Genomic DNA, 13,313 nt, shown 5'->3' with positions numbered 1-13,313 from the left:
CTCGGGACCAGTTACTCTAATAATATCACTGGGTAGTGCCACTGCCGCACCGTCAAGACATAATAAGCGTGTCAAATTAAATTATTGTCAAGTCCAACTTACGCTGTCAGTGCACTACGCTTCCTCCTCGCAGTCACGACCACCGCGGTCATCACAACAATCGTACGCGCCCCTACTGGTGCGAATGAGAGCACGTTTGTGGTTGGCCCAACGGGCAAGGGCTTGTAACCGAGAAGCGCGTTGGTTGATCTTTGAATCAGTGTGTCGCATCGATGTGTGATGCTACATTCCCAAAGCTGGTGTGTCTCGAAAAGGACCACTGTGATATACGTCATATGGGAGAAATTAAAGACATAGTGCAACGTTTCGTCGAATTCGCCGGACAATGGCTTCATGCTCTCATATCTTTTTTATCTAAACAGTGTTTCAAGCTTTCGTAATATTCAGTACACAAACATTTTGACACATTACGTACCGCAAACATACTTGTAACTGTTGCAAACGAGACATGAATATCTTTATGACTAGTACAGGTTTATTGGGTGACTTACGGGCTACGCTTAGAGGTCTAAGCGTCCACAATGTCATGCAATGAGGACAAATATAAAAGAAAGTTGGCGATGTTACGCCGTCAATGGCCAAGTTTTACTCTGACCCTGCCGGCGGCTGGGCGTGAGGAGCTCTCCACGCCGTAGCGGCGGCGTGCGGCGTCGGGATATGGCATGTGGTTCAGAATTGATGTCTACGTTTTCTGCAGTCAGTTGTCATGAATACAGTGCATGGTTAATTTGATGTCTGTGATGCATCTGAGCAGGCTGATCGTTTCTAGTTGTTATTGGCACGCATCCTACTTTCCTACGGCCCTGCTGTTCAGGGAAAGTACTGGATAAAGCATGCATACTTTCGCCTGGTCACCTGCAGGGCCAGGCGAAATTTGGCCAGGCATTCATCCCCCCCCCCCCCGTCCCTTCAAGGCTCACTATCAGGGCGCTGAGTGGCTCTCGTCCCCATCCTGTCCTGAATATATCCCGCCTCCTGTCTTGGGGACACTGGCATCGATAGGCAGAATTGCAGTGAACGGCGCCGTTCGCTCCAGGTTGTCTCGCAGCGTTACCCACTACGTCAGCGGTACGGTACGTCCGCATAAAGATCGGCAGCTCCCGAACAGCCTGTTCCCCCCCCCCCCCCCCCCCCTCCCGGTCCACCCACTGGGTGACCGGACGGCGGTCCAGTCACGGCGGTCCTCCTACTGGGTGAACAAACGGCAGACCGCTCGATCCTCGGTGCACTGGCTTCATGGTGTGTTCACTGAACTATCTCTACCAGGCGGACTTCCGCGTGCTTGTCTGCCGCGACCGCGACATGAACGCGGTTGGCTTTATCCTGAACCCCACCCGCCAGGCTCAGTGTCTTCCGATCGACAGCCTGGACTAACATGATCCCTCGACCATGAGCTGATCTGGCTGGTCTGTCATGCAGGAATCTAATTCCCCATCTTCTGCCCCCCCCCCCCCCTACCCAGTACCCGGCTCTGTACTGCACTGGCCTAACATTGTTGGCTATGGTTGCTGAACCAACACCCTTCACTTTCCTGTGTTCACATGCAATCCGGCTTTGCATGACCCTTTTCACTAGCAGGTAATACGCCCTCACTGCTATGGTATTTTTTTTTATTTTTGCCCACAAAGGTTTCTTGTTAAGACGTAATGAACCTGCAAGGACCGAACTTACCACGGCCCCAGTGAGAGGAAGACGAACGAACCTGTTTCACTTTCGCTACGGCAACATTTTAGTCCAAGGCGTTGCGGCCGAGGACAAAGAGCAAGAGGGCCATATGTTCCGGTTTTCTGGACTCGATAGGGCTAAGAAACTGATTTAAAACCCTATTATTTCGCCCGTTTTAAGAAAAAAGGAGATCAAACCACTTCCTTCGCGTGTTGAATTCATGTCGCTGGATCGGCATGCCTGCACATCGAGCCATGCTCATGTTTTCGAGCCTGCGCTAGGTGGCATAAGAATTGTTTGTAACTAATCAACTCGCCGATGGAGCCAATGGTGCAACTGGTGGAACATTGTCTGCGCCAGCACAAAGTGAGATCCCAGGTATACGCCCTCCCACGAGTCGCACCTAAAAGGATGTCTGAGATTTTTTGGTGAGGCGTATGAAGCGCGGACGAAGTTTTTACATGGTTATCTGGGCCACCAGGGCGAGGACGATCGAGCGACATCCTACAAGTAATGCAGCTTGAACTGTGCACTGAGCAGCTCACACCATCACTGGTGATACCTTGTTTACACTACCATATTTGTATTGAGCTCAATTCCGAGCAGCTATTTTCGCATGACATCTCACGCTGCAGCACAAAATCCGACCCATGATACAAAAATGCAAATGTCAGCTAGCTTCGAACACTTTTGGCCGGGCTTTTCAGTAAAATGATGGCAAACGCGTGCTTCCTTGCGCGGCAAAACTTCCGCGTGCATTCCACTCGCGGCCTGGACGGGTGCATCGCCAGGCGTCCACTGAAGCAGCGGGCCAACTATGGGGCATAGTTGGTTCGTGGGCATAGAGATGCACTCGCACCTCGCACAGGCCTCAACATCTCGGGGATGTCGAGATGATGGCATGCCGCTGTCTGACTCGTATAAACTGACATGACTCGGCATTGAGTCCTTAAATAGTCATGCCCATAATATATGATATGCTGGTGCATATACGCACAATAGTATGCATAGGTCGAAAGAATGCGAAGGATCCATCAGACGATGAGTAAAACAATCTAATTCCCCGCAGCGCACCCGCGTGTATGGTAGGAACATTTAAACGGCTCCTCCGTTTCAGTTCGAATTCGAGAAATGGTAGCAGCTGTTAGTTCAGAACGTGTCCGTTTTAGCATTAAACTCGTAAATATTCCCTCGAGTTCTTCAAGACAGTTGTATATCATTGGGATGATACGGCAAGGATGTGAAAGAACTTTCTGACGCTAAACTCTTGCAGCACAACCTTCCTAATAAAATGCATAAAAAGGCGACCCTTGATTAGACTGAGATGGATGACACATTGGCGTAATTTTCCGGCGCAAAATCACGCCAGTCCGCGAAAAAAAAACAGCAAGCATGCGGGAACGGACGCTGTAAACGTGTGGCTGCCATCCCTACCGCTTACTAGCGCCACGACATTGTGCTCTTGGCATATTCTTGTTCACCATGGTTTTCAGTTACTATCAGAAGCCGGGCATCTGAAGCGAACCGAAGGCTTCCATGGCTACTTATCGGACCAGCAACTCGCCGCACACGCCAGGACAAAACGGAACTGAAGCATCTCTTCGCTTCGCATTGCAGCGTTTTTGTCTTTTCAACTCACAAAGCGTAGCTCATAACGGCAGGGTGTTGAGAAGTGACTGCAGAAGGTGCCGCGTCCGCCAGCCCCACTCGCGGGAGGTGAAATTCAGCCTTTCTTCACACTTGTTTCACCTGAACATCGATCAAGCTCAGCACTTTGAATTATGCGATACAGCACACTGAAAACATTCAAACAAAATGGCGAGGTTTTGTGAGAACCAAAGGAGGGCTTCCAAGGTTCAGTTTTAACTCTGAACAAAATTTAGTTCACGTTATGTATCCTTCTTTCGCAATGCAAAGCTCTTTATCTATACCGGCGCAACCTACGGTCCTGTATCGTGTCAAAAAGTCAAGGCTCACTATGACTGTTCCAGCCAAGGTACGCCATGGCTGAATGGAATTGGGAAAATCTGATAAAAATGGACAAACGGACTCCGGCGTAGCGTCTGGCCGGCCGCCGCTGACAGATTCACGCCAGGGTATCAGGCGTCTCATTTAAACACGTGACGGTGTCCGTAGCCTGGCGATTCACACCTCGCGATTCAAAGTGCAACACCTGAGCTGGCTTAGAGCAGCCCGCAGCACTTGTAACTACATTCAACTGATTTCGGAAAGCACGGTCATGATGATATTGATATATTCATAAGGCTTTCGCCTCGCCACTCATTAAAATTCTGCATTATGCATGCAGCATGAGATTCTGAGTCCGGAATTTCCCTCACCCACCATCTTGGCCGGTAGGAGAACCAATCCGAAGCGTTCGGCCCCAAATTTGCATATACAGCTGGTGAGTCGTGAGGTGCTGCCACCTGCAGGCGTCGCTGCAAACTGGGCGCACTAGCGCCGCCCAGCGGCCGGCGCGGTACTCACCGGCTTCGGCCTGCTGCCAGGCGAGCGCGGCGCAGAGTAACGCCAAACTCTTGCCGGAGCCGGTCGGGCTCTCCAGCAGGCAGTTCTGCCCGTGCTTCAGCCCCTGGACGATCTGGAACGGCGCAGCGTCAGCCGCCAGCGTGCGCGCGCCCGCCACAGTCCGGAGGCGAGCGCCGTCTCCGGCCCCGGCCGCGCCGTCCCACATGCCCACGTGGGTGCGGAGGCGGCAGGGCGGCGCCGGCCGCCGGCCCGCTGCACGTGCGGCCGACGCGTGACAAGCAGCGCACTCCAACCGAGCACCCCGCAACGGCCACAGACAGAGCTCAGCGGGCCTCTGTCCCGGTCCCGGTCCCGCCCTCGGGTCGGGAAGGCGTTCCGATCGCACCCCAGGCCCCGGTCCCGCCCCGCTCGTCCCGTTCCGTCCCGTCCCGTCGCTGGCGTACCTTGGCCATCATGGCGACCTGGCACGGATAGGCGTTGAAGGGGAACGCCACCTTGACGCCGCTGATGGTGTAGTCTCGGCCCATGGTCGGGCCGGGGCCGAGCCGGGCCGGGGGCCGTCCGGTCGGGAGGCGCCTGGAACAGGGTGAGGCGCGTCAGCCGGGCGCCGGCGCCGGGGCCGGCCACGCGCGGCGTGGGTGGGGTGACGTCGCCGAGATGGGCCAGCCGTGGACAGCGGCCAGACGAGCCGAGCGCGTGTACGCACGTCCGCTCGAGGCAGGTCGCACACCGCCACGCAGCAAGACGAGCCGTGCTGCGGTACAGTACAGGACGCTAGCCACGCCGGTCACCCACTGGCAGTCATCGAGGCCCACACGGCCCCCGCGGACGGCAGCGTCACCACCGCCGAGACGTTGAGTGTGTGCACACGTGGCCGCGCGATCGGCTCGCCGAATCTCGTCCGGTTTTTTTAGATGACATACTGTCCAACGCACACCAAACAGAAATTATCCAGTCGGCATATCCGCCAAGCTTCGGGAATGCAGGGCTAATTTGGAGGCCATTGGTAGGGGTGTTGCAGAGTTCGACATAAGCACCGTAGCAAGAATAAGAGGCCGTCGGGGAAATTTAGCACAAAAAGATGCATTAAGTCCGTTGATATTAACGTTGTCACACCTAAGCAATGTCGCAAAGTCATAAAACTAATATGGTCTTAGCATTTGTCACGTAGAACAGAACTGCAGTCGATACTTATACCTTCATCCGCAAACTTCGCATCATTAATTACCCAACATGCATAGGTCCGTGGGACCGGAAGAAAACAGCTATTACAGGCAATCCCAAAATATATCAATAACCAACGAGTCTAAAGGAGTCCTAAGCACGTTAGCTCCTACAAGCGGATCGCTGAACAAACAGGCGGTATCCGAGTCGGACGACAGCCAGTCACTTCACCTGCACACAACTACGCTATGCACAGGTATAAAATCAGCAGGGCATATGGCGCGCTAATGATCTGAACCAGTGTCACAACAGTTTCACCTCTGCCGCAGCGGTCTCCGCGAAGGAAATGTTGGATTCATTTGTGTGTTGATACCAATACACATAAGATGATCATTCATCACGTTTATAAAAAAGAGCAATTGATTGGAAATAGAAGGGAAGTAAAAACGCAAGCTCTGCGGCGACATATATTCACATCTACCTTGTGAAAACTTATATCGATTTCTGTTAAGACGAACTTTTACGGATACACGATATATACTTTTTGTAATAGATTCATAAAGACGGTGGTGACACACTTCACATGCCTAGTACCAGACACTGCAATTTCACTAAATCAGCAGTGCATGTTGTTTGCTTTTTTACTGCTTTACCAGATTAATTTCAGATATTTTGTATCCGAGTGCCTATTGAGTTCCAGGCTAATATTTAAATACCTAAACTCACACAGCTTCTCAGCTCATATTAACCACAGTTGATCTATTTTAGTAGTCGTGTACCTAATCTAAACATCGACATATAAACGTGTTATTCTTTTTTAGCTTAGTTATGGATAATTTTAGAACGAAAGAAGACGGTCCTCATGTAAAAGACAAAAATACGCGTATCGATCAATATAAGATAAGTGCCACCAAGCTAACAAATCAACGTGTTTCAGCGTGCAAGCTTCGCAGCCTGTTCGTTTGTTTGATCTTTAACGTCTACAAGTTACCCCTATGCAATGTGGCGTAGAAAGACGTTGCAAAGTTGCGCATCGTCACTGCATCGCTCGTCTGAATGGCACACGCACCTTGCCATGGTTATGGTATATGACATACTTGAGTTCCATTAAGTTAAGTTGGACATATAAGTTTGACATTTTCAGTTAATTTTGGCATACGGTGTCTCGGTCGAAGTGCCCATGTCACTCTACGATAATCGTTCTTGCGACAGACTTCCCTCTTTTCATCGGCGCCGGAGCTTGGGACGCAGCCAGTCGAAGGTCAAGGTCAGCACACTGCGGCCGCTGCAGCAGATCACTGCCGCCGCTGGATGCATCAGAACCAGCCGGTATAATTAACAGCCGATAACATCCGAATGCAGCTGTGCTGGCCGTCGCCCAGCGCGGCGGCCAGCGCGCGCCGGGCGCCGGTTTTTCCGGCCGCTCGGTGACGCCGCACCAGCGGTCCCCCGCGCGCTCGCTGCGAATCTCGGCGCCCGCGGGCCGTCACCGAGCGGCGCGGCCGCGCCGCCGCCTCCGCCGCTGCAGCATCTCAAAAAAGCCGGCCGGTCCCCGGCGGCATCCGTCACGAGGCAGCGTTCGGCGAAGCGCCGCTTGACGGGAGAGAGCCGGACGGGCCGCGATTATGTGGCGACCAGACGGCCGGCCGTGTAGCCGACACCTCGGCAGCTACTGGTTTTACGGCCGGCAACCGGCCAGTGGCGGCGCCAGGCGCACCGGCCGGGCGGCGCCGGCGGCTGCGGGGCGCGCCACTGCCTCCGGACCGGCTCGCTGAGCTCGGCGGCCCTCGGCGGCGGGCGGGCGTGGCCGGCGCCGGCGGCCCGCCCGCCGCCACTGACCGGCCCGGAGGGCGGCAGGGTCAGCGCTGGCCGGCCAGGCGCTGGACCCGCCGCTGGCCGCCATCAGATAGCGGCCTGTATTATTCGGCGGCTCTTTATGTGGCTGGTCTGTCACCGGTCGCAGCAGGTCCGGCCGGCCGGCGCCGATCGCTATCAGGCGGCGCAGCGCCACACAGGCACGCCGGGGGTCCTGCGACACTGCGGCCGACGGGGGCCCCTGCGACACTGTGTCCACCCTGCAACACTGTCCAACGGAAGCCTGGCGACATTGCCCAGCGGCCTCTGCGACGCTAAGTCCACCCGGGGCACCTGCGACACTGGATCCACCGGGGCCTCCGCGACACGCCCCAACGGGGCCCCTGCAACATTGCGCACTTCGGGGCCTTGGCACACAGCATGCACCCGAGGTCACTGCAGCACCGTAAGTCAGAGGCCGCCGTAATGCTGTGATCTGTGTGCTGCCACCAATGGCCCATGGCAGCACTGCGTCTATCCGAGCGTCTGTTACGCGATGCAGACCGGGTGCCATGGAAAACCGTCCACCACGGCTCTGTAAGGATAGGGGGTCCTAACAATGTGTCCACTGCCTGTTGCTGCAACGCTGTGACAAGCAGCGGCACTGCAAGTGTGTCCACTGACGTCTCCTGCAACATCGTCCGCCGACGACTTTCTGCGGCGGTCCACCGAAGGCCCACCTCACGCTGTTTACATAGTTGTTTTCTTTCTAGCAGCAATGTGCACCACGGGTACCTCCACAGTGCAAGGTCTAACGGGCGTACCGCGGCCGTGTTCACTGCGAACCTCTTGTTATAACCACGTCCACACGCGCCGGCTGTAACACCTAGCAGCGCGCGGGCACGGTCACACTCGTCAGCCGGGAGCCGGGAGCCGGGCAATAGCGTGTGCATCTAACGTCTCTAGAAGCAATGGTGGCCGTCGGCATATCAAGAAAAGCCTCACGCTTTGCGTTCACCACGACCATCCCTGGCCGCGTTACGCCACAGCTCTCCGTGCGTTCGTGCGAGCCTGGTCCGCCGTCACGTCACAGCTGTGATGGCTCTGACGCCCCGCTCCCTGCGCCGTCCTGCGGCCCCCGCCGGCCGGGTCACGGCCCGGGGCGACGCACGCGGCGCCGGTTCTCACGGTGTGAGCGCGGGCGCGGCGTTTTTAGCGCCGCCGCGCCGCGCCGCCGCCCGGCCGGCGCGCGGAGGCCGGCTGTCGCGGCGCCGCCAAACAGGCTGACCGATCGACGCTGAGCTGCCGCCGCACCAAAACAGATCCTCGACAATTTGTAAATAGCGGCCTCGGCTGTCTCCGGCCGGCTGCCGTGCAGCGGCGGTGCAGCGCGACCCCGGTGGACGCTGGGAACGGGCCGAGAGCGCCGGCGCGCGCAGATCAAACGCGCCCGGCTTTGATGTGACCGTGGGCGGCGTCCGCAGCCGGATCTGCCGCCGCTGGACACGTCACGGTCACGTGTGCGGCGGCTGCTGGCGGAGACGGGCGGCGCGCGTCACCGCCAGCCAGCCGCACATGTGGTGCGAGGCGTGTGATGAGGCCGGGAGTGGGTGCCCAACCTGGCCACCACAATACAACAGATAGCCCGGTCGGGTAACCACTGCCCGCCACCCCACCCGTCAGTGACAGGGTCATCACTGCCGGCTACCCCATCTTATCAGTGGCAGGGTCAGCACTGCCAGCTACACCGTCGTGATCGGTGACGGGATCAGCACAACCGGATGGTTGATCCAGAAACGTCGCTTCAAGTAGGACGCGAATGGCGAGTGGGTTATATCAGAACGAAGATAGTCTTTCGTCAGCAGCCACAGGCCGCCGGGCAGCCCGCTGGGCAGTACGGCAAGTCACTGGTGCAACCACATCTCTGAGATTGGGGGGATAAATCAGGATTTGAGGGGGTCAAACCCTGGAAGCAATATTTTCAAAGGGCAAACGCGAAAAACATACAGTTGACGTAAAATCGGAGGAACAAACTCTATTTTTTTTCGGAAATTAGGGCGGACATGTCTCCCAGTTCCCTGTCAGTGCTATATCCTAGCGGACAGCCAGCCAGGTGGCGCGAACAGCTCACCGGGCAGCAAGGCCGGCTCACCGGGCAGCAAGGGCAGCTTATTGGGCATACGGGCAGACCGCCTGTGACCGGGAGCGGTCGGTAAATGTCCAGCCATTTAACATTATCTGTGAGGCGAAAGCGGCTCCTAGTGGCCGTCGACACCAGGTGCAGGGAGGCCGCCGGTACCCAGGGCTCGCCGCGGCGGCGCATATGGGACGCGGTCCCCGGCCCGGCCCGTCTGAGAGAGAGGTCAGACGGTTACGCCAACTTACTCGACACAGGTGCCGGGCCTCGCCGGCTCACTCGGTACCGGTGTCGGGCCTCGCCGGTTCACTCGGCAACCGGTGTTGGGCCTCGTCGGCTCACTCGGCACCGGTGCCGGGCCTCGCCGGCTCACTCGGTACCGGTGCCGGGCCTCGCCGGCTCACTCAGCACCGGTGCCGGGACTCGTGGCGCACCGCGCCGTTCCGCGGCCAGCAGCTCGGCGCGGTCGAATACGTATCAGCTGGACAGAACACGCTGACTACGACTGCAGGCCTGATCAGAGAAGAAAGCGCTAGGAGGAGGGACAAACACAGCCCGACTCGCAACCGAGCAGGTGAGACGGCATCTACGCTGCTAGATGCCCCACAGCCCGCCAAACACCGGGCCCGGCACACCGGTACCGAGACCCGGCAGCGCTAGCCAGGGTGGCGCCCACAGAGCCGGCCGGCGTCTGTGTCATGGAATGCGTCGGCGTTGCAGCGAGCGGCGACGGCCGAGGAAACTTGCGCACCCCGCCGCGCCACCGCCCGCCGCCACACGACACCACTCATTGTCCGAATTCCCCGCACCTTTGTCGCGCCTGTCCACAAAATGCGAAGAATTCGCGACCGCCGGGGCCTTCCCTGCCACTTTCCTCGCCATGACGAGAACACCCGCGGACTGGCGTTCGATGACAAGCAGAGCTGCACGCCGCGAAAACCGCGCGAGAGGTCAGCCTCGGTCACTCCAGACGGCCGCCACGCACCGGGGAACATGGACAAAAATATCGCTCATGGCAAAAACGTGGCGTGCCATCACGCGAACACAGCGGCAGCAGATACCGGGACGCAGGCCGAATGGCAAGGCGCCGCCGGCCGCCGGTCCGGCCAGCTGCGCGCTGGGCCCGAGCGGTGGCGGGAGCGCCCGTGCCGCGGCCACTTGTCACCCACCGGGCACCGGCCGGCCGGCGCCGCCGCAAAAACGGCGCCGGGCACGTGCAGGGCGTTCGTTGGCCAGCCGACGGCCGGCGGCAGGAGCGGCGGGATCTGATCGCCGGACCGGGGTTGCGGCCGGCCGACATCGCGAGACGGGACGCCAGCCGGCCGGCTGACGCGGAGAACAGCGACACCCGCGCACAAACTCCACACGGCACTCGCTCACTCACTCACTCACGCACGCACGCACGCACGCACGCACGCACACACGCACGCACGCACGCGCGCACTCACTCACTCACGCACTCACTCACTCACGCACGCACGCACGCACGCACGCACGCACGCACGCACGCACGCACGCACGCACGCGCGCACTCACTCACTCACGCACTCACTCAAGCACGCACGCACGCACGCACGCACGCACGCACGCACTCACTCACTCACTCACTCACTCACTCACTCACTCACTCACTCACTCACTCACTCACTCACTCACTCACTCACTCACTCGCCCACACACTCACTCGGGCGGCGCCAAACAGCGGCAGTGACGCCGCGACCGTTCAGTCCAGCGACCATGACAGGTCGGGTCAGGTCGTGTCAACGACACCCCGGGCGTCAGACGGCATCGCTGCCGCTGGCGCGTGCCAGAGCGCGTCTCCGGCGGCGCGGTGGGGCGGCGCCGGGCCGCTGCAGCCCGACATGTGACCCGTGTAACGCTGATCGAGCCATCTCGCCGGAAGCACGGCCCGTGCGGCCGTACGACCCGGGCCGCCGGCCGGGTCGCGCCGCCGTCTTATCGCACGGTCACGTGGTGCGCCGGCACCGCACCGCCCGCTCATTTGCAGGCCAGCTGCCTTTTTTCGAGCCAGGAGGCGGCAGGGCACTAATGTGGTAAATGACGGTCATAAAAGCAGGCAAAACACTTTCCCTAATTGCCGGAATGCAGTCAACCACGGTGTCGATCCACATGCATACCAATCGCACGCGTCTGTTTCAAGTACACAGCCTGAAAGGGTGTTTTTATCCGTGAGGACGTCAGCCGGGGTAAAATGAGGAACATGTTCATATGCATCGTCCGCGATGGCCACGCAGGCCCAATCAAACGCACAGACATGTTGGTGCTAAGAGTGGAACTCCATACATACTGGTTCGAACAGGACGCCTCAGCAATTAAGAGCCGTCTATCCGTGCATATAGATTTGTGCACCAAAAACTACAACAAAGTCTGTACGTAGAGCATCTTGTTTTAGCTCCCGAGCGATACCTCAGTCTGCTCAGAGACAGGCAATGACAGACGTCATTCATCGTTGGACACGGCAGCGAGCGTGCGTCCATACCCCACCACCCCACCCCTGCTGACTGCACCCTGTGGGCCCGGCCCGCGTGCAGCGCCCCCCGCCGCCCCCCCCCCCCCCCCCCCCCCCTGTTGACGGCTGGCCAGGCTTCCGTGGCGGCGGCGGCAGGTGAGAGTGGTGCCGATCGGTTTATGGCGGCCATTCGGCGATGGTCCACGCCCGTTACGGGCGGCCGACGGCCAGCCGGTCGGCACACAGACACACCGCCCGACGGCGACAGGTCAAACATCGCCAGCGGCTGTACAGGGTCAGACAAACACTGCCCGCGGGGGTACACAGTCAGACAAACACCACTCGCTCGGAAGTACGGGGTTAGACATATACCGCCCGCGGAGATACGGGGTCAAACACCACCCGCTCGGAAATGCAGGACCAAACACCACCCACTCGGAAGTACGGGTGAGACAAACACTCCCGCGGAGTACGGGGCCAGACAAACACTGCCCGCGGGGGTACACAGTCAGACAAACCCCAACCGCTTGGAAGTACGGGGTCAGACAAATACCGCCCGCGGAGATACAGGGTCAAACACCACCCGCTTGGAAAAGCAGGACCAAACACCACCCACTCGGAAGTATGGGGTCAGACAAACACTCCCGCGGAGTACGGGGTCAGACGAACACTGCCCGCTCGGAAGTACGGGGTCAGATAAACACTGCCCGCGGAGTACGGGGTCAAACACCACCCACGGGGCAGCGGTCAAACATCACCCATGGGGGTAAGTGTCACACGAGTACTGCCGGCGGGAGTATTGAGTCCGACAGATCCCCGTACGAGATAAACCTAGCACGGGAGGAGTGCGGTGTCACACAAACAAGATACGATGGGGACTGCCGGCACCGGTTCCTTTGGAATGGACGCGAACGACCAGAAGTTATACGATAACCTGGGTTACATGGTCCGCACCTAGATCAAACATATGTTTTGATGACAGGACAGCAACTTGCGTATTTTTCCCTACATTTGACGTCCGTAAACGCTGTCACAGCACTAATAAGAGTATAACTATTGCCCGGCTTTGAGTCGATTCATTAACTGTTAATAATAACGATTATTTACAGTTCATTCTTCTGTTCGTTGTAACGATTCCAGTCACAGACACTGCACTAACTCAAACATATTCCCATTTCTAACATGAATCGAGTCGTCGCTGACTAAATGAAAGTTGGGACCAGCCCGTCAGGTACAATGGCCCCCCAATCCAATTTAGTCCATCACCTCACCACCCAATAACCTAGGAACGTGCAGTCCTCTGCTCGACATCCGAGACGTTGAGAATGTCGGCGGAGTCCAACGGACAGCCCGGTCAGGTCGGTCCGCGAAAACAGGCTGATCAGAAAACTTCTCCAACTGTCAACAAAGTAGTCCGAACAGGGGCCCGTGCCGGGCAGCGAGTCGTAAGCGACGCAGCAAGTTAGAGGCGGGCACGGGACGGCAGCCGCTGCAGACGCAAGTCAGCTGGAGCGGGTCGGATGGGACGGCAGCCGC

At 58.0% G+C, this 13,313-nt stretch overlaps 1 protein-coding gene across 1 annotated transcript in view; it reads right to left on the bottom strand.

Annotated features, from left to right (window-relative positions):
• Window positions 1-6,453, bottom strand: part of LOC119111628 (Fanconi anemia group J protein homolog) — a 47,175-nt gene extending 40,722 nt beyond the window's left edge. The window contains exons 1-3 of the mRNA XM_037235436.1: window positions 6,446-6,453; window positions 4,656-4,788; window positions 4,213-4,324 (exon numbers count right to left, since the gene is read on the bottom strand). Coding sequence (XP_037091331.1) covers window positions 4,213-4,324; window positions 4,656-4,788; window positions 6,446-6,453 — 253 coding nt within the window. The remainder of the gene's footprint in view (window positions 1-4,212; window positions 4,325-4,655; window positions 4,789-6,445) is intronic.
• Between the last annotated feature and the right edge of the window lie 6,860 nt (window positions 6,454-13,313).

Source organism: Pollicipes pollicipes, unplaced genomic scaffold (genome assembly GCF_011947565.3).
Source record: "Pollicipes pollicipes isolate AB1234 unplaced genomic scaffold, Ppol_2.1 Scaffold_7261;HRSCAF=8764_pilon_pilon_pilon, whole genome shotgun sequence".
Lineage (NCBI taxonomy): Eukaryota > Metazoa > Arthropoda > Thecostraca > Pollicipedomorpha > Pollicipedidae > Pollicipes > Pollicipes pollicipes.
Note: the sequence above shows the minus strand (reverse complement) of the source record. Positions and strands in the feature narration are given on the sequence as shown.